Here is a 25,734-nt window from a genome sequence, read left to right as displayed (position 1 = left end):
GTGAAACTGATCTCACCTAACTTTAACTGTATCATCTAAGCTTGGATGTCATTAGGATTACTCTGTTCCTCAGGGACCACTGGCTTTCCATTTGCTGCTGCAAGCCTATGAAAGTCTAGCCCAGCTACTGCCAGCCCAGCCTTGTGTGAGATTTGCTATCCACTTGAATCTGAGCTGCTTGCTGAGAATTCAGCTGATATGCTTTTGCTGGAACTCATCCCACAGTCAGCTTTGCATTAGCTGTACATAGAGGCATGGGATGATGGAATGTGTGTTTGGTTTACCTGGATATTTTTTACAGCTTTTCCAGGAGCTACACCCCCAATATAGAGTGGTTCAGTGACCTGCCAGGTATCAGCAATACCGCTGAAGGGTTCTTCCAGTACTCGGAGACCATCAATTACCAAGCGACCAATATTTTTGCCTCTAATAAATATCACCTAGAAAGGAAAGAAAAATATTTGGAAGATAACTTTCATCTGTCGAGGGAACATTCCTGTGCAGTGAAATAAGATATGAAGTTTGAGAAGAAAAGCTTGTAAGTGATACTCTATAAGCCTGTTTTATTAACTGCCAATATTCTTTGCTGGACACCCTTCTCTCTTCACATTCATGTAAGGGCTAGATAGTAACACTGCTGTCTTTTTTACATTTCTGTGTACAAGGCAGATTTAATCAAGGTGTCACGAGGTAACTGAGATTTGTTCATCTTGTATTCACATATACAATTTGCTCGACAGTGCTATCGCTGTTAGTATTTTCATGGTCTGTGCCAGTTTTACGGTCTGGTTCCATCCAGCCTACTTTAAATACTTCAGTGTCCAAGTTAGCAGTTTAGTGACTGTAGACTTCCTCTGTAGTCAGTGAGGAGAAAGAGGTACGTACAGATCAATATTCGCCTTGACCCCTAATATTCGCTTTTTATTTTCATAGACTTCAGAGGGAGTCTAAGACAGCTGTGCTCCTTGCTTAGGCACTTCATAGGAATTTGCTGAACAAAATCTTTTCCTAGTTAACTCCTACTTGTCTCACAGCTCTACTTATTTCTGTCACTTCTATTCAGCTGTTAGTGTTGGGAATTGCTGGATTTTTATAGCAGAGTTGCTTTCCTGTCCCTATTTAATGACTTGATAAAATTCTGCATGGAAGATTTAAAAGTATTGGCAGAAATTTCTCAGCATATGGGTGTGGTTGTGAACACATGAATGAAAACTCCCTGAGCTGTCACATCAGCAGTGTCTCTACTGCAACCTTCATAGCATGTGCCATCATAACAGTTTCTTTCTTTTACTTACATTGTGCCAAAGGCCATCATTGTATTTCTCTTGGCTTTTAATCCTTATCTTCTGATGACCAGCATTAAACATAAAAACGAGTCGGCCATGAGCAACGAAAAGGGCCATGAAGTTGGTCTCTTTTTGATCCGAGACATAGAAAATCATTCCATGAGATGAGTGAGTTTTCAGACTGATAGAGAACTGAGCTCTGTCACATAAAAACATAGTATAAAAATTAGAGCAGATATAGTTAACTTAAATCAAACTGCAGGCAGTGGAATATTTAGATTTTGCTCTCTCCAAATGAATATACATCTCCTTTATAGAAGTGGTGTTTCTGAGAAACATTCCGTACTGGTTTTGGAGTAAAAGTCAAAATTGGAGGAGAAGCTGCCTTGCGAGGAGCTTGTTTTCAGAAATTAAAATCTCTGGTGTGAAAAAACATCAATATTTACCACCAATAATTGACACTATATACACTATATTTCCATTCCTGTTGAACAGGAAAACAACATTGGGAGACTTTTTAACTGTGATGGCATGGAGGCCTGGCAGTTCAAAAATGATGTTATTCCAGACTTGTGAAGATGTTCCAGATGTTATTCCAGTTCCTTGTGAAGTGCAAGACAACACGGCAAGTTTTACCAACTTGGTTTGACACTGTCAACAGCGAAGATTTCTTGAGTGGTTGGTGTTATTTTGGGTCTAAAAAATTGCATAGGTGTACTGGTGTAGGACAGTGTCAGAACTGATTACTCCTGCTTCTCATGTCAACTGATGAACCTAACTTCCATTCTTCATATTGTCTGAAGGATCTATGCGTTCTCCACTGCATGTGTGTGTGTACATTCCACACATACTTAGGCCATTGCCAATATCAGTTGTTTAAAAACATTACAAGTCATTGTTTTTTTAAAATGCACATTACAGTGATGAAGCTGTAGTAACAGTGGTAAAACAAGTATGTCTAGTAGGGATGAAGAAACATACTAGAGTTTTGGCTTTCCTTCTTCATATGGGCACCATCAGGACTGCCCTAAGGAAAACACTATTAAATTAAAACAAACATAATGCTTTTTTTATTTAAATCAGGAAATAACACTCTTCTTTTATGAGTTAGTGGTCTGGTACGCTTCCAGGAAGTGCTGTGTTGTTTTAGTCTTTCATGGAAAGTATTAAACCAAAATCCTTTGTTGGTCAGAACATACCATATACCATATTCTGTGGGAGCCTGAGAATTAAATGTCCACAATATCTGGACTCTATTAATTACTTGAATTTCCATTATGGCTTGAATTGGCCATGGTTTTCATAGCTTTATATTCTACTGCCCTGTGTAGATTTGTAACCATTAAATAGTTGACAAGGCCAAATCAACATGTAGCTGCTTAATTTCTCAGTGAACTGTTGTGTTCTTTTCCAGCTCTGCTCTAATGCCATCGCTTCTTGTGTCAAGAGACTGATGGTGCATTGCTCATAAAGAACTAATGTCCCCAAAGTCTTCATATAAATAGGCAAGGAGACACATTTTGTTAATATACAATGCAGATGAAGACTCCACAAGAGGAGTGTAACTGGAAGCACATTCTATTTATTGCTCTTACTCAACCGAGACACCTTTTAATATATTCTAACAACATGCTGTGTGCAAAAAGTAGCCTAAGATACAAAATAAAAAGCCAGGGTAACAGCAGAAAGGTCTCTTTACCTTTGACTGAAATCCTTTGGTATGTGATCAAATTCTTGCCGGCTGTTTGCTGTTCCTCCATACTGATACGCATGTTCAGTTGCCTTGGGATTCATGGGCAAGTGGCACTGGGGATCTCTTTGCATATTCACTTCTTGATACAGTTTTTTAAGGCCAGTTGAAGGCTGTTGAATCTTGTCTTTATCTCTTCCCACCTTCATAGAAAGAGAACCATTAACCAGAAATTTTAACTAAAATTGGACATCATAAAATAACAGTATCATTTATGTCTAAGCTAATGCTATATTTTTTCTTTACAAAAATACCAGGAATGGTTCCAAGACAATTTTTCCATGAACAGGTCTGCTATAGATGCTGATTTAGGGCACATGAAGGGAAAACCAGCTAACAATTATAATTCAATTATTTTGCAGTTTTCGTAATTGAATCTTTTCCTCTCAGCTTTTGATGATATCAGCTATACTGCAGGCATGAGAGGACATGCTTGGACTAAAAGTTCTGCATGCTGAAAGGTTTTTTTTTTCCGACATTTATATTAATGCCTGCTAATTGTACCCAACAGAGAGAGCTACACAGAAGTAGCTGAGAACAGAAGCAAGCTTATTGCCTTAGGATATAGAAGAAATCAAGAAGGTTTGTTTCCGCAGTACTCTTTTAAAGTTGTCATAAAATTTGTTTTACAGTTCCAGCCAGAGCATGATGCAAGCATAGGCCAGATAGGTGGGGTCAGGGCAGTCATTTGCAGTGATGGAATACGTGAAGGAGCAGGATCCTTTCCTTCATATATCTGAAATAGTCTTCATGTGTTACGTTTTGGATCTATAATTTGGAGAATTCCCAATCATGGCACAGTATGTGTTGACTTTGGAAAACTCTAGGGCAATTTGTAGCAAACCTTTTTATTACGGTTTCCTTTGGCTTTTGATGAGTTTTTTCCTTTCTTATGGAGAAGAGCAACTGGAGGAGATTCAACAGGGCATCCATATAAAGAAGTCTGAACTTTCTCAGAGTACTGCTGGAAATCTTCCACTTCAACCTCTCGATCCAACCTATGTTTCAAAGAGGGAATGACAAGAACAGTTTTATTCCAAGTATTGGAATTGTCTTCAGAAAAATCACAGAATTTTACATTTATAGTTGAAGCTATGTTTGGATGCGCTTTTTTTCAAGCTATGTTTGGGTGGGCTTTTTTTCATTCTTGGGTCATGGATAATAGTGCAGATTTGTCAGTCAATGTTTGGGTAATGCAGGCAGCCTGTCCTACCCCTGCCTGTTAATCCATGCTTGCATAAACAGGTAGTCTCAATCTGCAGCATCAAATTCACTTTAAAATCTTTTATATAAGATTTCACATGACCAAACTCCTAACTTTACGAGCTTCTTTGAGATGCCTTAATATAATTCTGTTTCAAAGGCAGAGCTGGAAGCTACATAATATAAATGTAAATTAGAGCTATGCAAATTATACGTTGCATCAGCAGTATTAGCAGGTACAGTACTGAAAGCTGATTTACATCAAGTTATTCCCACTTTAACAATAACCTAGCAGGCCTGTGCCAGCAGATTCTGTGGCAAATAAGATAAGAAACTTACTTATTCACACATACTGTCTAGCCTCACAAAATGAGACAGTGATTTTTCTGGTGATGGTAAATCAGTTCTCTTGAGTTACTATTTGAGCTGTCAGACAGTGACTGCCTGGTAATGTGTTTGGGAGGATGCTACACACCTAGTGAAATAAGCATTGCTTATGCAGCCAGTGAAGTTGGCTTGCTGTGTTCTGAAGGGAGAGCCACCAAAATAAAACTTCTTGATGCTGTCCGGGCCTTTCCCTGCTCTGTCCTTTGCTGGGTTCTTCTTGCTTTGCTTCTTGTCATCAACAGTCAGCTCGTATCTGCAAAGGCAAAGCATCCATTTTGTAGGCTAGTTTTGGAAATGTCAGTGCCAGTGGTTAGGCAGCATATTACATGCACCCAAAAATGTTCTGCTCAGTGTATATATCACTGAATGGTAGTGCTCACAGTCATGAGCAGATCTTACTTCCAGCTGTGCAACAAGTAGCAGTGCAATAACCCAATGAATGCAGAGTTGAGTAGACAGGCCCATGGATTTTGTAATAGTGTGGGTTTAGTTGTGAAGTCCAAAAAAATACAGTCCACTCAGTGAAGATAGATAAACTAAGGGATTGGTAATAAGTGGATGAAGCCACCATTTGCATAGTAGAAGATCTAAGCATATGCTAATCCTTCTTCTTTATACCCCTTCTTTCATCACAGTACATTGATGTTTGAACTTATAATTTTTATTTTTTTTTACCTAATCTCATTTTGCAACACATTGATTGCTGCAGAAGTCAGGAAGGATTGTATTGCTTTAATAAGAAACTGAGTACAACTAAAGCAGCAGACATTGATTTTGTTTGGCAAGTTCAGAATTCAGCACTCAGGGAAACATGACAGTCCCCAAGGCTATTCCAAGGCACCTTTTCGCACCTTCAGCTTTTCAAACTATGTTTCTTGGATGTCAGAAGTAGGTACAAACCTCTATTTCTGTTAGAAATCTGAGTAACACCTGGTTGTATCTGCATAGGCAAGATTCTTGAAGAAAGAAAGATAATTCTTTGATTATTTGATCTTCTAAGAAAATTTTAAACATAGTAAACAATGTAATACGTACCAACAAAACAATGCTTTCAAGTTTTTTAAGAAGCACATATGAAGACTTACTCCCTACTACTGTATTTAGTCTTCCATTTGTGTCTGCCAGTGCTAAAAATATTTCAAACATGTTCCACTGTATATATCCCAAATGAAGGTTTTTTGTGAAGATGTCTCAATTACTTCAGGGTCAATTTGAGATTGCTTTAACAAATCAGAACAATCAGTCCTGCTGAAAAATTAATCTCTTGCTAGTCTTAAATTATATTAAACTGCTTTCATACCTGAGGACAAAAAAGGACTAAGCTTTTGGAGAAAAATATAATTTTAGTTTTACTAAAAATTCCCAGCATCTGGTGTTCAGGCCAAGCTGGCCAGTTTTCTATCATAGATTTTTGGCTTTGTATTTTTTTAACTGGATTGATCAGTTAAACATACTACTTCAAAAAACCCCACATAAACAACACTTTGAAAGTGAATATTGAATGATAGTGTGCTTTACAAGCAATATTTATATTCTAAAGATAGGGAATAAAAGATGCTGGACAGCTTTACCTTTCTGGGGTGACAGAAGTAACGATGAAGTGGGTTTTTCCATCATTGTAATTTCGGTCTGGTGATTGAATTTTGGTTCCACTTGCATTTAAAACCACAGCACCTCTGTCCATAGAGATGGATAATACATCTGACTGAAACACAGACAAAAGCATCTTCATAAGCAAGTGTAACATAGAAAAATTAACAGTTCTATGCATTTTCCTGTTGTATTTATTTTCCTTCCTGCTGTTTTCCCCATTTGCGCTTTATTTGCAGAAAGGTACACTGAGAAGCGAAACAGGAGATGATCTCATTAGAATTTATATTCTTGCTGCTTTTTAAAGCCTGATTTCTGGGAATTCCGCTGCTGATTGTCTCATGTAACTGTCATATGAACTCCTTCCATCTAGCGTGGATGCATGATGTTTACATTTCATTGGTGTTTCTAGTACCACTGGTACCGTATAGAGCAGCTGTTACTGCAAGATTCCCACTGGCATAAGATAAATACATTTTTAACTTTCTGGGATCACCATGGTGCATAGCAGGAATACTCTGTTCCATTAAAGCAAGCACTGCCACTGTGCACTGGTAGGAATCATCATGTCTTATTCTGTCCAGTGCTAAACAGCTGAACCTCCATTTGTTAAGTAGGGCACTTGGCACCTCATAGGATTAGAGCTTTTGCGTTAAAATCAGCAGGCCTCATTTATGCAAATGATGTGGATAACCGACATGGTTACTGATTTCAATTTAAGCTAATGCTCCAGACTGTAAAATGTAAAAGCTCAGGAGTGGTTATTGGTGTCATACAGCGTTCCCTGCTACACTGCTGATGATCTGCAAGTGTGGCAGAACAGACATTTGGGGATGGTTGCAAATGTCCTGTCATCTGAGCTCATGCTTGCTACAGATGTCAGTCTGGGCCTGCGGGATCTTGGAATCACTCTGGCTCACACAACATTTTGGGAGTGCAAGTCCATACTTCTGCCCACATCACACTTCTCAAGGGGGCACTTAGAGCAGCCTGGCTTCCCATAGCTGCAAGGAGACATTCTTAAGTGCAGCTTTTCCCAGTCTAAGTACCATCTGGGAATACAGGCGGCTTTCTGACTGATTTCTGTCAAGTCAGCAATGCTCAAAATACCATCCTGCTAATTCAAACAAACTTTCTCTTTGCTTCTAGGGATTTGTCTTTGGATGGAAAATGTCAGGCTCTTAATATTATTTGTACTTTGGTAGCACCTACAGGTCCAAATAGGGATTGCAGTGCTGCTGAGTGCAGCAAGATCTGCTGTGCATTTCTGCTCTAAGGACTTTATTGAGCTCAAGTGGGTGCATGCTAATTCTAGGCATATGATCAAATTCTCTTCACAACATCAAAATAGTGTCTAAGCATTGCTAGTTTTCATCTGTAGATCAAATGCGAACTGTGAAAATGAGGTCATCAGTGAATGCTTCTACATTGCAGATTGCCTTCTCTATTATGAAACCATGCAGTGAGAAATTGTATTATTCCCTTAGTATTCTCCTGGGAAACAATGCAAGGATAAAATAAAACGAATTGAAAAGAAATATATACTCACTCCTTCAGAATAGTAAAACAGCAGCCCATTGGGCTGCAATGTCCGGAAATTAAAGCCTCCTTCGAATTCACTAAAGAGGGACGCTTTTTGGCTTGACCCAATGAAGCTCTCTCCATTGAAATATGCTTTGCGGGACATCTGCATATTACATAAAACAAAATTACAAATAACCCTCAGAAAACGTTCAAGTTATAAAAGGAATGAGGCTATATATATATTTTTTTTTTTTAAAGATGCAGCCAGTTCAGTTCTATAAAACCTTCAATTCTTCAGTTTTTCCTGTGTTTCTTAACCTGGTTCATACAGGCTTTTGCTTGCATGCTGTGAAAATCTTAAGAAGGTGTAGCCAATTTGTTCTCAGTTTCCTGGGATTCTTGGCCTCATCCTAAGTATGCTGATGTTAGTGAGCATGAAGACTAGAAGCACAGGGGACTCAAGTCCATGTCTGAGGAGTGTGGCACTGAGTCACCATCCCAACATGTGGTACATTCGTTTGTGTGCTGCACTGAGTGCTTGAGTGGGGTGGAGGGGTTTTGGACATGGTGATCTATAATCCTCTGAGTATCAGGAGTAGAACTGGGTCCGAGGTGGGACAAATTGCAGTTAGCTTCCTCCTTGACAGAGGGTGAGGTTGTATGAAGAGTTCTACAAGTGGTGGGCTGCTTCATCTTCGCAGGTGCACAACATGGCTTTGGATAGACATGGCCGTAAAATAAAAAACACAAACACTGTTTAGATTTACCAGCTTTGCATTGTAATGGACAAATCATGAATGATGGAAGGGATCAGAAGCAAAATGGCAATTTTCTCAGTGTTAATGCTGGTGCAGTTGTTTTGTGTATCACAGAGGAAGAGCTGGCCTGACTTAAGGGGAGAACTCATTTGAAGGGTGAATATCTTGCTGTCTTTTTCATTTCATACGTCTGTATTAGGATGCATGTGAGGACAATTCTCCTTGTTACTTTAAGAAAAAACAAATTATGTTGGAATATTTCCTTTCAGAATACAGCACACAATTTTTTTCAGATCCAGCTGCATTCTCACATGTGATAAAAATATCAAGTCAAGCACCTCATGCTGTAATTCAGGGTGAAAACTGGGTAGCATGTCACCAGACTTAACATACACAGACACACACCCCACCCCCTCGGTCAGTGAGTACCTTATCATTTCCTTGGTTGAAGACTTTCTTTCTATTTTTTGGAGTAAAACTCAAGCTCACAGCTGTATCCGTTGCCAAAATTTTGTTGTTATCTCACACATGATGTTATACTTACCAGTGAATCCTCTGGGCACCCATAGCTGATTCCCAGGGTTCCAGGTTCTTCTAGCAAGTTGAAATCCTTCTTTTGGAACTGGAAACCCTTCATGCAGCCTTTAAAGCCGATACTTCCTGCCAGATGTGAGCCGACGCTGTTGGAAAACAGTGTCAAACAGGCTGCAGTTAGATAGCCCTTGCCTTTCTGAACAGACTTTTATCACCAAGGTGTTCTATAAGGCTGGGAAGACCCTCAGTCATTTGCCTCACTAGTGCCCAGTTCCTGCATCTTTATGTAAACCAACTAACTAACCACATTATGAGTTTTGAAAAGTTAAGATGCACCAGTTGTAATAAATGTTTTGGTGAAAAATATATGAGTTCAGACATATATGGATATATGAGATCCATACAGAGTAACTCAAAAAAAGATAAAAATAACTGCTGAAATAAAAATATCTTATTTTAGAAAGTATTTCTACCCACTTTCAGTGAAAATCAATGGAGTTGTAGCTCAGTTTTTTATTATTTTAGAAAAATTCTGGTCTAGTTTTCCTGTCTTGCTTTTATGAGCAAGCTCCATTCTTGCCTTTGGAAGCAAATGGATCTCTATCTCTTAACAAACAACAGTAACAGAGGTCAGGGAAGAAAAAGTAAATTCTGCTTGCTGATGAATGGCTTTACCTAATTGTAAATAAGAGCGGTGGGTGGGCTTCCAGGATCCTTTTTATGTCAGATTTGAGGTAGAGAGCACAGCAGTGTGTCCCAGCTGTTCCTACTCACTGCTCTAAGTTTTTCAACTAGGCAACTAATACATAGGAATGAATGTGAAATCCGGAGTTTTGACATGGCTACCTGTAAATAGTCTTTGTTCTTTTGATAGGATGTATTTTAGCAGTGGGATTCTTCTCACCTCATGTGAGATGATACTGACAGTGTCGACATCTGCTTCTGTGCTAGTTGTCTGTGAGTTATCTCATTGTAAGGTAGCCATTGAAACACGCCAGATGAATGAGGCTCTGGAAATGCTTATTTTTCTAAATTGGCAATAATAGACCATCGAGTGAAATAGTGAAAATGTACATGTCTGAAATAAGGTGAGAGGAGGAGCGCTGTAGGGCTTAATCTGCTCCTCATGGAATCAGCAGGAAGACAAAATAGACAGGAAGGCTCCTGCAATCCTCACTGCGATTTGGATCAAAGTTTGAGATATCAGTCAACGTTTGAGCTCTACTCTGGTTGATGATGTGACTGGCTGGATGCCACAAATATGCCTTTCTGTTAAATGCCATTAAATTAACATTTTCTAGGAGCAACAGGAACTATAGAAGATAGGCTTTAACCTAAAGAGAGGTTTCTGAGTTCGTTTCTTAATAGTTCCAAGTGCCTAGTACTCCTAAATACCCGTAGCTTTCTGCTTTATGCAGGTGGGAGAAAGATAACATACAGTGGTACTTCCAGATTCATTTACTTGGGAAAAAAATGCAATTGTCAGAGGAAGGTGCTGTTGAAGTGAATGACAATAAACTGCTTTGAAAGAATATGAAACTCCTCCTCTAGAGCTAGTTTTCCCCCCTGCTGCTATCCCCAATGTCAGTTAAATGTAAATCTGTCTAGAAAAAGGAAGCATAAATATCAGAAGTAGATAGTAGTAGTAGTAGGGAGATAGTAGTAAATCATTAGTAGATGATATAATTCTAATGCTGACTTAGGCTCCTGATGAAAATGGAGTGATGTCACCACAGTTGGACCTATTTCTTGCTGTCTGTCCTTGTCATGAGAACCAAAGCTGAGTACAGTATCAAAGACAAAGGTGTAGCTCTGCTTAAATAATTTCTGTATGGATTTTTCAATATTATAATGGATTTTATTTTTACAACGCCTATGGATTTTCTTCTGGTACAACTCATTTATTGAGATGCGATTTTTCCTGCTTTGACAGTACCTTCCAGGTGTTTTGCAGGATAACTGCACTTCACTCAGAAAATTGTGGGCATAATTCCTATAATTCATCTTGTATCCTACATTTGTGAACAAGTCTCATCTGTCATTGAGCTGCTTAACTGCCTAGATTTCTAGGTCCTTCTAGGCTTTTTCAGTGTTCTCTAGGCTTGATTAACCAAGTAATTTTTACCATCCTTTTGCCATTTATTTCTAGACCATTAATGTATTTAATACCAGCCCTAAGAGAGTTCTTTTGGGCACATGATGTAGACGTTTTATACTGGGAAAATTGAAGAGTTACTCTTACATCTTATTTTCTCTTTCCCAGCTGCTTTCTAATCCACTGCAGCCTTTCCCCTCTCCACCCCACTAGTTTTCTTAATAGCCCCTTATGACAGACCTTTGTAAAGAACTATTTGAAAGGCCAGATGAATTACATACTCCTTCGCCCTTGCCCACAATTTTGTTTGCATGTTCAAATAATTGCATGGCACTGAAAGGCATCATTTTTCTTTACATGAAGTTTGTCCCTAGCTTAATCTGTAAGTGGTTTATGTCTCAGACATTATTTATCGATTCAGCAGGCTCTCCTGACAACAAAATAACGTTTCAAGAGATCTGCCACTACTAGAAACTATTGGGCAGCATTTGCTATCTTCGCTTTATTTTTTTACTTAGAGAGTATTTTAAAGAGAGATGGTATTGCTGTTAGCAGTTGTCACTCTTGAAACAGCAGCTGGAACCCTTCTGAAAATTCTGGCCTTGCTATCTGACCTCAGGAATGAATATTGCCTGTCAGAAGAGCATGCCCTTCTTCAAGCAGCCAGTGTGCTCTCCCAGAGCATGACCCTGGTCCAGGAGATTCCCACTGCAGGAAATGGGAGTTGTACAGTCCAGTGAGATTAAACTTGGCTTCTGTCAAATGGTACGATGGGAAAATGAGACTTTTCCTTTTCTTCCCACGCCTACACAGAGCCAGCTGACTTGGGTCGGAAGAGAGCCTGAGGTGGATCAGAACTGAAGTGCATGGTAGGAAAAATACCATCTTTAGATTTGAAAATGCAGTTGGTAGAGGGTTTTCAGCTTCTGCATTGCGATTTTAAAAAGATCGCTTTTTGCAGAGCAAGGAGGAATAGTGATTCTGTATGTTCATGCGTTCTTTGAAAATGTCATTTTGGTTTAAGAAGAGAACAGTCTCTGATATCCTTACTAAAACCATGCCAGTTTCAGCAGAATTTACCTGTGCTGGATCAGCCTAACCCTTGGTACTTCAGAGCTCTGAGAGATGCTTAGAAGGGTGTCTGAGGGCTTGTTTATAGGTGTGGAAGCTGGGTCAAATGTTTTATTGTAAGCCCTTCAGCACAGGTCAGGAAACAGAACTTAAATATGGTGATTACTTGAAGATAATGATTACAAACCAACCTGGAGTGCAAGATCTCAGCAGGTGCTCCTCCGATGTAGATGTCTGTGAACGGCATTGCTGTTCTTTCATTGTCCACACTTTTTATATGTCGCCTGTCTACTACCAAGATCATCTTCTTAGAATTATGATATATAATAGAAATCTGAAAAGAAAAACGTGCTTAAAAGTACCCAAGTTGTCATGGTGATTTTGCAAAATTGATCGCATCTATCTTTTTGTTTGAAAAATTCCTCCCATTTATCAAAAAAGTTGTTTGTACATCTGGAGAGGCTGACAACAATTACTGGGAGGGAGCTTGTTCTGATGTCACAATTTCTATGATGGCTGAAACCCCAGGATATTTCACTTACAAATAAATCCACATATAAGTACCCCATATCAAACTCTACACTGCAGCAAACAGATAAGCTCCATTAACTTGAGTGTTTTCTTGATTTATCCAGGAAGTTAGGGAATACTTCTTAGAAACTTTTTTCATTGTCAGAGTGGAAAAGGCTTAATTGTGCACTGCTAAAATGTGTTGAACAGAACTGTAGCTGTCATTGTGGATCAGGAATCAGACTTTGGATTTTCACCAAGTAAGGGGCAGGAGAAGCAAGACACTGAGGGAGATTTGCTACTGTCACTGTCAGTTACATATATTTATATGTATGTATTTATTACATACATATTTAAAAGACTGCTACCAAATTAATTTTCCCTTCACATGAAATGGAAAATGCAGTATTTCTTGTAATACAATGCATAATAACTAAGGAGGGCAAGTTAACATAATGCCATGTTTCGAGTTGAGGAGAGTTACATATTTGAAGGATATAGTTGTCCTGGATATATGTCATTTTGAATTAATAATGCTTTTTCTTCCATGTGAATTGCCCTGTCCTTGGTTAGTGAGATGAGGAATCTGTCCACAAGCAGTGATTTACTGGGAGGCAGGGAAAGCCTTCCCTTTCCAACACTTAGTAGTGGTGGGACTTGCATGTGCTCTACTCTTCTGCCTGCTCTACTGCACCACCACCTGGCCCCTCATACTTCTCTCCTTTCATTTGTGTTGGAGCAAATTATTGCTGCTTGTTGAAGCAAATTATTGCTGCTTTGGAACTGCTGGGATAGTTGGTCAAATGGCTGTGATTGTAACCACATATTTACCTCATGAAATTTAGCGTCGTTAATCTGAGCCTTCTTCATGGAGTCCTCTAGTAGCACAGGACCAGTGCTGAAACCAAAGTCATAACGGAGGTACAAGAAACCATTGTGCATCTCTAGACTGAAGAACATACTCTGTATAAAACAAAACAGCAGTCAGAAAAGCGCTATGATTGTGGCAGGAATAAAAAAAAAAACAAAACAGTGTTATGAGAGTGTCTGTCATTGTGAAAAGCATGCTGGGAAGAGGTCATTTTATTTGCAATAGTACAGCACAGTTTCTGGATTGTTTTGTTGTATATAATATGTGTGTACATGTAGTTGTGCACGCATAATCGTTTGATAAACAGTACTTATTTGAAGACTTAGTGAACTGTTTTCCTGTAGAAATAGTATTTGGTATTACAGTAATATCAATATTCTTTACCAGCAAAGTATTCCTAAAGCAAACACATCTATTTACTGTCTTAGTAACACCACATGCCCCAAATGAAAGATGCTATACTGGTAAAAGTGATGTTGTGCTAGGATGGCTGTATCTGCATTAGCAGCTTCTGTCAGGATGCCTATAATAGCTCAGGATTATATCTTCTCAGAGCCCTGATCAGCACTGATCTATTTGCTGAAGGCTGAGAAATAGCTAGAGTGTATTTATTTACTGTGTATTTGGTTTCTGGTTTTCCTGACTGTTCCTCCTTCATAGTTTGGCTTCTGTTTTGTGGCTGGGTGACTTAAACTTTATAAACAGGAGCTCTACTTCAGAAAATCTTTAGGGAGTACTTGAAATGAAGACCTGTACCACAGAATTAGCCTTGTTCCAAAACTGAACATAAAGAAGCAGAGAGGGCAGTTTACAGCAACTGTGCATCTGGGTTAATGCTTTTAACGCTAATGTTTGTCTTCTCTTCTAGTGTTCATGCTCTTGTTCCCATGCCTAATGGAAACATGGGAACAATAATTCTCAAAAAACTACTGCAGGCCAAGTACTGCCGTCTCTGGCACAGATGAGTCCACCTTCAGAAGTCATTATTAAAGTAGCAAAAGCAGGTCATAATCTAGTGCTTTAAAATGAAACTGCCACTTGGGTTTGTTTTGCACAGCTTAAAAATGAAACAGGGATTACCTCTAGAATATTTATGAGCTGCCTTTGCAGAACTGAATAATGGACTGGCTTACAAAGTCTTTCTAAAAGTGCCTGTGAGCAGGCATGGTCTTCCACAGCTAACATCCAACTTGATTGCAGTTTCCACTGTAACACTCCTGTATCTGTGGAGTGCATCTACATAGTAAAATGTTTTCTGTGGCTTTACAAAGTTGTAATCCATACAGGGCTTGGGAGCTTGATGTGGAGATGCCCAAAGACAAAAAAAATCCAAGTTTGTCTTCAGAGGATATTTATTTGCACGTGGAGTCTACTTTCTTCAAACCCTTACAGAGTTTGAAACACCCTCAAACTTCTGAAAAGCTGGTGATATTTGGATCAAGACTTTTTATTTGGACTACCTTCTATTTTCAGTAACTTAAGTATTTAACTGTAGTATACCCTGAGACATTGTTACAAAGTGGCAGCTACCACAAAGTGGCTGCTTAATGGGAATTACTTCGCAGAAACTTCCCATTGCTTTGACTGTGCATTCACATTTAAATAAAGGGACAACTACTGGGCTTAACTGGAGTCTGTCTCAAAGTATCATCACAAGGGCATGACCGGCCTGAAATCCTGTCTTTGGATGAGAGCAGAGTCCAACTCAGGGCCTCAGCTTCCCTGGGCCTTTGCAGATGAAGTCCAGTTCCCTCCTATTATACACCAGATGGACACAAAGTATTTCTTCTTTCCAGAAGTTAAATGTCAGGACATAAGCATTTTGTATTTTCCATGATATTCTAAGTACTGGGCAACATGTAGTTCTCATAGGTAAAGGATACCAGCAGGATTTGGTACTCACCCCATTAATCATCAGCAGGATCAATCCATTGTCTGTAGGTGTTCGAACTTCTATGTCAAACCGAGTCACCTGGCTGAATCTTCCCCTTCTCTCAATGTTTCTTGCCAAGGCATAGCCAGAGCCATCAAAGAAATAGCTCACAGCCCGACTCTGGGTGAAAGCCAACTTATTTCTATGAAAAAGCAAGCAGGGAAGTAATATTTGGCATATCCCCATTTTAATTTGTAGAAATTTGAAGGCCTTTAATTTTTCTGAACTGCTGCTTCTTCTTGGCAGCAGTGAGACCAATTCTTTTCTTTCAAATTCTTTCTGGGATTTTTTTCTGAAAACTAGTGTGTAGCTTTGAAGGTGTATCTAACTCCATCATCATGTTATGCTTTTGTCCTGTGTTATATGTAGAGGACAGGTAAATTATTTGCTCATCCTTGTCGTGCAGGTGCACGACACCTCCTCATTATGAGGATACATATATTTCTATTAAGAGCTTGCCTAATTTGTGCAGAAACACATTTGAATTCTCTGAGGCCTTCAGCTGAGTGTGGGCTCTGCTGCATGCACTGTGCTGGAGAGCTGCACCTTGTGCTTCCTGAGAGAGTGGCATGGGAAGCAATCATTTGCTCTGTCCCAACACCTCCTGCATTTCTTTCCAGTGAGAGCTGCAAGTTTGTCTTCTGTTATTTGTATAGAGAGATTCTACTGTTGTTGCCTGTTGTATGAACAAAATGCCTACTGTGCCTGTACTAAATGAACAAAGTGGTTGATGTTCACTTGTATTTCAGGGGCTGCATTTCCCAGTTTGTGAGTGGTTTATCTGACGAATTTCTGTTGTGGGTTTAAGAGTGTATGGCAGAAAGGTAACTTTTGTACAGGCTTTGCTAGCTGGGGGTGGGACTGCACTCAAGTTTACTGGCTGCACTGGAGCTAACTGGTTAACTGCGTCACTGGCAGCGACAGGATTCGAGTTGGGAGCAGTCCTGTCCTAGGCCAGCAGTGGGGATAAGGAGGGAGCCTAGATCATGCCCCAGCTAACATGGCAGTTTCCCTTTTGAAGATGTGAGGAAGGCTGTGAGATAGTGATGAAGACAACAGCAAATCATAGAATATCTCAAGTTAGAATATCTCGATGATCCCATGAGGATCATCGAGTCCAACTTGCATATATAAATTAGGCTTGTTGACACAACTAGGAGTTAAAAGTGGCCAAATTCCTTCTGGACAACTCAATATCACCTTAACATTTGTAATCTAAGCCAGGAATGAACCAGCAGGATTGGAGCTTGAAACTAACCAGAGGAGCAATGACGGTGTGACTGTTCCCTACCTGGCACAAGGTGGCGATGTGGTGGTGTCGATGTTATAGACGTGCTTGAAGTTGTATAGGCTGATCACATCATCGTTCAGGGTAGCCAGTTCTAGGCAGCCGATGAAGCCAGGTAAGTTTAAACTAGGAGGGAGCTGTGCAAAGGGCAAGGAAAAGTAAAAGGAGAAAGGTCACACTCTTTATTTAGATATCACAGAAATAGTTGTGCCTGGGGTCAGTTTTGTCTCTGCTTTTCACATTTGAAATAAATGGGATGATGCTAGCTTGGAATGATATGGCCATTGTGCTGTAAATTAAAATAGAGCACATAAATGGTCTGACAGTGAGAACAATAGGTCAGGTAAGGCAACTGCAAACAAAAACTTCTTTTTGTAATTTTAAAGAGAGAACACTTGGAAAAGGAGAAAAGGGTTAAGATTTGACAAATCACAGGTCTTGCTCAATGTATTTGAAACTCTCGGTAGATATTTCATGCCTAATGTATAGACATCCTTCACTGCTAGAAAAATAATTTCATACCATGATGAAAGAGAGAGAAATGAGAGAGATCTTTAAGCCCAGGAGACTTGGATTCAAAGTCTGTACCAGTGGCTAATTCTCAATAGATATTGTTTTGAATAGTTAGCAGGATACAGAAACTGCTTTTAACAAAGGTCATTGCAAATGGAATTTAAATAGCCACATTGGTGAGGGGAAAAATACAAAAGACTAAAGCTGGCAGAGCTCGTGAATCATTCTTTTAAGATACTCTGCCCAGTACACCTCTGAAGTACAAGAGATGTGATATTTATAACACCTCTGATACTTCAGAGTCTGATCATGACCAGTAACTTTTCTTCAGCTTCTCATTATTTCTATTTTGCTTTCCATATAATAATAATAATGGTACTACAGCAATGCAGAATATGTATAGCTATAAAAGAAAATGAGATCCCATCTGCAGCACAGATATATTTGGTAAATGATCATTTTTCCTTTTTTTAATTTTGTTTCTTCTATTATTCTGTTAAATTATTTTAAGTATGAGACTTGTAATGGGTAAGTGGTACATTTCTTATTTTCAAAGTATGTAACAGGGAAGCAAAGGCAAAAGCTTTTAGCAAATAAGACTATATGTTAATAAATGAAAATGTGAGGTGTCCATTCCTAAGAGAGAAGAGACCTATATGCTTATGAAACAATTCCATGAATCCTTTTCTTCCCATTCCCGTACCAATTTTCCTTCACTTTTTACCTTTCTCTTTTCCTCTTCCCTGCTCTGGAACACACCTGGAGGGTTCATTTGCCAGATTACTTCTTTTGTGTGTGTGTGCAACTCTTATTCAGTCCTCAGTCCTTTTCCCAGGCAATTTACACCCAGGGCCCAGTAATCTAAAATTCAGACCATGGCATATATCTGGTAGTCACAGCAATAGCTCAAGAATACGTACGTGTATTGAGTTATTCTTTGGTTTAATGTTGTTAGGAGGGCTGCTTGTGGAACAGTAGTTGGATGTTTTTAGCACCTACTAGTTAGCTTAAAGAATTTAATATTTAAAGTCTTTGTAAGTATGTTTTCTTTCAGCCATGCAGTTTTCATAGCCAAGGTTGTTCATAACAATTTCTAAATCCAAAAAGAGGACCTGGTATGTTCACAGAAGCACATAAGTGAGGTGCTAATTCATGCTGACTATTAGGATCTAGAATGAAGCAATTGTCTTCATATTTTTTGCATAGGCAAGTCTTCATGCTGTCGTAAGGCTGGATTTAAACCAATGATAATTTAAATTCAAACAAATCACTATGTTGCTAGTTTACCACTGTCCTAGTGTTAACAATATATTACTTTTCATTTTTGTGACAGTTGTAAAAGAGAAATTGTAAGCACTGAGGACTCATCAGCATTGAAAAAGCCTGATAGCCTGCAAATTTTAAGCTGGACTTACAGCCCTTAATTTAGGCATACCACTTAAGAGCTAGCAAGCTTTTTTCTTACATTTCAGAAAACTTGAATGACAGCTAAAAGGAATCTGATCATCTATGAATGATCATATGATCATAGAGAAAATAGTAGTTTTCCAAATGGCTAGAAGATGAAGTCCTAAGATGATAAGTGACTAAATAAGGACATTTTATTTATTAACCATTTCTGTGTATCTAGCCCAGCAAGATAGGTTTGCATTATTTGATTTTGAATATAGAGCATTTATCTGACAAACCTTGAAGTCTGGAGGCACTCCACCAACATAGAAAACAGCATTTTCAGGTTCCAAATTAAGGAGAGAGCCGGGACCAGGAACCTCTCCCTTTTTGATGAATTTTTCTTCAGCTGTGCTGCTAAGACTGGGCACAGTTAAAAACATTTTGCCATGTCTTCCAATCCTGTAGAATGAAATTGCAAGGGAAGAGAGTTTCATGTTGGTTAGACTTAAAAAAGAACAAGCAAGCCTCCAACTCCAGGAAGGGTTTTTATTTCCTTACTAGAAAATTGGTACTCTGGGGGAAAAGGAAAAGAGAAACCACAGACACTTTCTCTTCCCCCCTCTAGTCGCTTGGGTCCTGGCTCTCTGAAAGCAAATAGAATTTCCATTTATTTCAGGAGTAGAACCAGGCGCTGAAGACTCCTGATGTGCAGTTCTGATCCAGCTTTTTGTGTTTCATTTTTTTTTTTCCCTATTAACTGTTTGATTTTGGGGAATCACTTTACCTCTCAATTTTGATGATGCTGAAATAAGAAGGCCAGGTGCTGACTGGCTTGGCATCCAGAGGTATCTCCACGTCTTCATCTCCCAAATTATAAATGTACACAAGGTTGTCATTTTTAATTGCAAGACCAATATAAGTTTTTGCCTAAAACACCAACGGAGAAGGATGTCAACATTGAAAGAGATTGAATACAGAACATCCGTAAATGTTGGCCTTTAGTAGGTGAAATGACATCTTGAAATGTAACTAATAAACAAAAGCTTCATTCTCTAAATGCTTTCTTTCACCAGATAAAACTGTACAGCAAATGTCTCTGATATTTTACTTTATACCCATTTTGGCTGAGGTAAATACAAGACCATGAGACTGTAAATTGGTCATGTTAAATGGGAAGCTGTTCATCAGTATTTAGCGTGCAGTGTCATATGCAGGAAATAAGAAGAAACATTTGTCTAAAGCCTAGGTATTATGCCACAGTTAAATATTCTGCCAAGAGGGGTTTCACTTGATTTGTGTTCAGTAGACGCTCCTTTTAGAAAGGCTTAAAAAGAAAAGCCTGCCTCTTTACCCTTCCCGAGTAACAGCTTGCCAGGCTTATACCTTGCTTGTGAGGTGTGATTTTTTGTTTCTTTTAGGAACCGCAATTTAAAGAACAATTATTTCACAATGCTTACAGGTGGTGAGAGCATATACATTTTCTAAGTGTTTCAAAGTAGTGATATACTGAGTTTAGAACAGCAATACAAGCCACAGGCACAGAAACTTGCTTATCTGTGACCTCAGAGGTCTGGAATTGACACTGTCAGCAGTATAAACCTGATTAAAACCTGGCCCATGAAAGCCGGGTGGGCTGCTTTAGAGCACTTTAGTACTGGCAGCGGAGATAGCAAGTGTGGCTCACAGCAGTGACAATCACAGCATCACTCTACATAGGTAGTCTAATCTGCTTCTTGGAGAGAGTCCTTCATTGTTTGGGGTGAGAAGTTTCGAGGACAGTGGTCTCAGGAACCCTTACTCTTTGCTTGTCACAAAATCAGTGACAGGCATGTAGCAGACACCTCTTATTTTGAAACATGGAGAAAAAGTGAGAAGAGAAACCAAAGGCAAATGAACTTAAAACCTATTTAAATTTCCTTTTTCATATATATAGATATAAATTAGCTGAGTTATTCTCTTACGTTTTTGTTTCCAAGGTACAAAATAAATCTGTCTGGAGATGTTGCCAGTTCTGGGTTGTCTTTCTGAAACTTTATGTACAAGCTCATGGAAGTGAAAGATTTCAGCTCCTCCACATTGATCTTTGGATTAACTTCAACAGCTGATTGGCCTCCAAACATCATAGAAACTTGGACCTGCAATTACAAGGATGCTAACTGAGACACATTATTGCTGCCTGGGAACATTACTTAAGGTAAACGTGCAAGAATACTTAGCCAGCAGCCTTGCTTACAGCAAGGACAGAGCTGGCACCTTTATATTTGCCGTGCAGAGTTGTATGTTTATAACAATCACTTCTGGAAGACACGGTAAAGAACATGAAGGGAATTAATTTTAGAATTAATTAAAGCTCCTAATTAACTCTGCCTAAGCATATGCATAAAGAAAATTAAATTTCAGTAGGACATAGATGTGTGCCTAGTTGAATCAGGGCTACATCATTATGTATGGCACATAATGAAATTCTTACATAGCTATAAAACTTCTACCCATAATTTATTTCTTCGCTTTGGGAGTAGTATGACCAATTTTCTGTTCAAAAGTAATCCTGTTATATTACTACATTACAGTGATATATATGAGTTGCTAATAAAATTTTAAAACATGTTCATTTTAGTTCAGAATGCCTTCAACATAACTGAAATGTTTTCAAGTTTAAGCACAATACGCCTGAAAGACAAAATACATTTAAAGAACAGTCAAGCACTGCACACATACTGATTTTTCCTTTTTTGAAGTAATGTGTGTAGACAGCATATTCTAGCATTGTGAGCTTACAATAATGCACTAAATTTTTTATTTCTCTGAATGAATTCAAATATAATGTTTTAATTTTTGACCTTGGTGTTCTTGCTACAGAAAAATCACTCATAATTTATGTATGATAATGGAAGTGTTTTTCTCTATTAAATATGTGTAAGCCAAAGATTTGCTTACCCTGCAGAAAATTAATTCAAAAGAAAAAAAGAGAAATACTGTCATCTCAGAAAAGTTTGCATTAAATTGCCATAATTACTACTGCTTGTAACTAATGCTGCTTGCTGAATAATGACCTATTAGTTTTAGATTTAAATGGTTTTGTTATTGCGGCCATCTTTAATGCTGTGCCAATTACTTAATGAAAGTTCCTACTGCAATAGCAGTAGTCTGCCATGAATACTGTGGTAATGTTAATAGCTTGCAAATAGCAACTGTAAAGATTTCAGTGACCTCCCCCATGGTACTTTGTTTACCCAGTTGTTGGGAGGTGACAATGTCAAGGTTCGGGCTTCTAACATAGAGCAAGAAAATGAGAAAATGGAGCTCCTAGTAAGATGCATTTGATATTAGCACTAGTAACCAGAAGTCCCATCCCAAAGTTTTACCTTGCTTGCTACGCTCCTGGTCTGAGCAATTAACTCTCTGATTCGCTGGATGCTGGAAGAAATATTGTTTGCTGGTGCCTTCTGTTCTACTCTGCGCAGTTTGTCCAGGAGTTCAGGGAACACTTCTGTAAGTTTCTTCACTGCAGTTAGAAAAGAAGTGACAGCTTGTTTTTATTAACTCTCTAACATTGGTTTTACACCAGGAAAATTACTCTTTAGCATCTTAGGTTAACTCACCTGTTTCCTCCTACTTTAAGAACAAGTCCTAACTGTGGTATGTGAGAGGCAGTTATTTCAGAAGGGGTAGTGATTTATCAGAATGTAATATTGCAAAAGTTTTTGGAAAGAAGTTTGCACAAAGGAGACTACTTTTCATGGGACTCGTAGGTACTACCGTAGTGTTGTACCTCTCTAATACTTTCCTCAAGGTGCTTTGTAAATGTTAATCATTTTAACCTTTTCATCTTCCTTCAAGGCAAATAAATGCTAAACCCAATTTTACAGATATGGCAACTGGAGCGAAGGATTATTTGTTCAGTATCTCACTGGTTATCTGTGTCTGACCTGGGAACTATATGTAGCATCTATGGTTCATGAGCTCTTCAAATTCAGTTTAGGGGAGATGCATAGGTTGTTTCCCTTAGCTCTCATCTGTGCATCTCTCCTAAAGGTTATCACCCAGATGGCAGCAGTAGCTGCACGGGTGATGTGTCTGTGTCTGGTTCACAACCCACTCTGCTAATAGAAACACCACTGCTTTCAGACTGTGGTAACAGGCCTGTACTGTACAATGGTAGAAAGCCTTAGCTGATGATGCCTGTGCAACTAAACTGTGCTTACTACCTTCTCCAGCCCTTGTGAGTGGTAACCTCTTCAGCTTTCCTAACTACAGCTGGGCAGGGGTCATGAATCAAGAGTCCTGCACCTTCACTTTCACTACTGTCTTCTGGTACCTGTGCAAGTAGGATTGTTACCAAAGGGAAATGCAGGTGCTTCTTTGTGTTCAAAGGGAGAGAAGTCCTTTCCCAGAAAGATAAGCAGACGGAAAAATTATCAAGAAAGGAACATAACTACCCCTAATTATAATCTGATTTCATCACATCAGATTCCAATGACATGCTTCCCTTGGAAGGATATTTACACATCACATCATTTTTCATCTTTAATTAGATGTAAGTACAATTAGCTGAGTAAAATGAAATGCGATTTTAGCCACAAGCAACATGCATATAGGAAAGATCCAGTATTCATAGTTAATTTTTAATGACATGGATTCACTATAAAGGTTAAGACTGATTTGTAGGGCTTGCAGTTATATTTTAGAGTTTTCAACTTGCATGCACGTGCTTTTGTGTTCTTCCCCTCATGTTTTTACTCATGTCTGAGAAGATAGCAGAGAGACAGGTAGAGGAGCAAATCCTCAGATGTACTGAGATTGTATAGAAGGGAAAGAGTAGCCTCCAATCAATATTCTGTGCTTTTAGTTCTGTTGAATGAAGACTGAAGTGGCTCTTGGCCTCATTCAGAGCAACTCAGAGTATGAGAAGATTCCACAGAGTCCTACAAGTCTTACTTCTCTTTGGATAGAATGTAAAGCTATATTTGCCACAGTCCTGCCCTCTCTCTGCCTAGTTCTTTTCGCTTGTGTTTTCCTTTCCAAGACCAGTGTAGGAGTAGGCCATATAGATTTTTAGACTCTCCAGTTATTCCCTTTAATTCCTGAAAGACCTTATGTGCCAGGGCTCAGTAATCAGATATTCTATATAAAGCTTGCTGTACTTTAAAATGCCATTACTTTAGCAAATCCTCAAAGAACTACAATGAATTCTGGGTAACACATTAATTCCAGAATGCATTAAAATTCATACTTAAAAGATAATAAGTGTAATAGTCAACCTTGCCTTTTCAAACAAATGTTCTGTTGCATTGGAAGAAAGCCCACATTATTCTTAAAGTAAAAAAATGGCAAGCTCAGCAAGTGATTTAGCAAATTTCAGCCACCTTTATTTTTTTAATAATCAGCAACTGAACTGGAATTGTGTCTGATGTGATACCTTGAAAAACTGGTTTTTCATCTGTTTGGAATTTGAGGTATTAAACCTGAAATACAGCTGTAACATGAAACCACAAAACTAACATCTATTACTACTAGTCCTATTATAAAATCTCACCAAAGTCTCTTCCTCTTGTCCTTTAAAATGGCATTCTTCAACACAGAAGAATATTGATTTTTTATTTTAGTTTTTGGGGTGAAGGTAAGAATGAAAAAGGAAAACTAGTCTTAACCAGTGATAAAATACAAAAAGAATACAAGGGAAACTATCAAGGAGGAAATACCTTGACTATAAACTTCCAGACACTTTCTCCTTGTTTTCCTTCCTAAACTGTCCTTCATCCTCCTTCCTGAAGCCCACCATGGTGACACAGGCGTATTCTCAGACAAACTGCACAGCCAAGGCATGCTCTCACCCTTCCAAAACTCAGGTGCAAGCTTTATTCAAAGGCAATCCAGACATGCCATCTTAGAGGCTTCACTTGCCATGGTTAGAGTTATTGGCATGATAATCAGGTGTTTTAGTGTTTCAGGCACCTCTCTGAACACTTTTTGTGACTTTCTTTTGGACGTCGATGGACATTACTGCTGTCAGACCAGCCTCTCCTAGCAACATACACAGCTGATGTGAGAACACTCCACCATGCCCTAGCATGTCTACATCTGTCTTCCCAGGCTGTGAATCGCAGTCACAGGTGACTGGAGCACTACCAATGCCAGCCTCCTTTGTAGTACTGATCTGTCCTCTCAGCTATTTCCACCTGATCTTTCTGGCAGAAAATATCGTTATGCCTTAAAATGAAATATGCCATGGAAAAGCTGCCTCCACAAATGTGGCAGGGCACACATTGCTGTAGCTTCCATATTAGCATCTCTCAAACAGTTAGTCTGTGGTCAGCAGGCCCTCCAGGCACTGTGATATGGTCACAATACTTTCAGGGTGACTCCCTGCCTGCAAACCCACTACCACAGAGAAGACATTTTTGCCCGGCATCTCACATATTTGCTGAACCGTTCTGTACAACTTGTGGTGTCTATACCATGTATGCCTTTTTGGGAACATAACCAACTAGGACAGCTGGGCTATGTTAGGTCTATCCACTCTTACAGAGCCTCTCCAATGCTACTGGAAATATTTCAGTATAACAGCTAGTATGAGCAGACTTTTTGAATTCTGAATGTCTCGACATTTTGAGCATGAAAAGCCAAATGCAGTTTGCGTTGCTGCTCTGTCTACTCAACTGGCACTGGTAAATGTTAAATGTAAGTCAAGTGTAAAGGTGCATAAAAACAAAAACCTTCATGTCTAAGCAACAGCAGACTGTTTCTCTTAGATGTTTTTCTTCATACCATTCCCTCCCTCCATGCCAATCGAATCCACATTTACATTATCAAAAATGGGAGTTGGAGCCCATAGCCTGCAGCTTAAACTGCCCTGTGCTGATCAAAAACATTTTATAGCAATGCAATACAACTATTGTTATCCTAACTACACCCTTATGGAGCTCTGTCCAGTGTCTAGCAGTGAGCTTACCCATTCCCAGAGGGAGTGGATCAGTGTTTCCTTCAGATGAAAAACTCAGAGAACTGTGAGTTGCCTCCAGTTCTGGA

General features: G+C 39.0%; 1 protein-coding gene across 1 annotated transcript in view; it reads right to left on the bottom strand.

Annotated features, from left to right (window-relative positions):
* LAMA4 (laminin subunit alpha 4) overlaps window positions 1-25,734 on the bottom strand; it is a 99,635-nt gene that overhangs the window by 6,783 nt on the left and 67,118 nt on the right. The window contains exons 18-33 of the mRNA XM_030490344.1: window positions 22,071-22,210; window positions 20,667-20,840; window positions 19,490-19,632; window positions 19,002-19,164; window positions 16,804-16,937; window positions 15,483-15,654; window positions 13,540-13,671; window positions 12,390-12,532; window positions 9,043-9,178; window positions 7,766-7,903; window positions 6,198-6,331; window positions 4,715-4,879; window positions 3,881-4,034; window positions 2,986-3,179; window positions 1,296-1,485; window positions 285-440 (exon numbers count right to left, since the gene is read on the bottom strand). Of these exons, the coding sequence (XP_030346204.1) occupies window positions 285-440; window positions 1,296-1,485; window positions 2,986-3,179; window positions 3,881-4,034; window positions 4,715-4,879; window positions 6,198-6,331; window positions 7,766-7,903; window positions 9,043-9,178; window positions 12,390-12,532; window positions 13,540-13,671; window positions 15,483-15,654; window positions 16,804-16,937; window positions 19,002-19,164; window positions 19,490-19,632; window positions 20,667-20,840; window positions 22,071-22,210 (2,468 nt within the window). The remainder of the gene's footprint in view (window positions 1-284; window positions 441-1,295; window positions 1,486-2,985; window positions 3,180-3,880; window positions 4,035-4,714; window positions 4,880-6,197; window positions 6,332-7,765; window positions 7,904-9,042; window positions 9,179-12,389; window positions 12,533-13,539; window positions 13,672-15,482; window positions 15,655-16,803; window positions 16,938-19,001; window positions 19,165-19,489; window positions 19,633-20,666; window positions 20,841-22,070; window positions 22,211-25,734) is intronic.

Source organism: Strigops habroptila, chromosome 6 (assembly GCF_004027225.2).
Source record: "Strigops habroptila isolate Jane chromosome 6, bStrHab1.2.pri, whole genome shotgun sequence".
Taxonomy (NCBI): Eukaryota; Metazoa; Chordata; class Aves; order Psittaciformes; family Psittacidae; genus Strigops; species Strigops habroptila.
The sequence above is the reverse complement of the archived record's forward strand: the minus strand, read 5'-3'. Positions and strand labels throughout refer to the sequence as shown.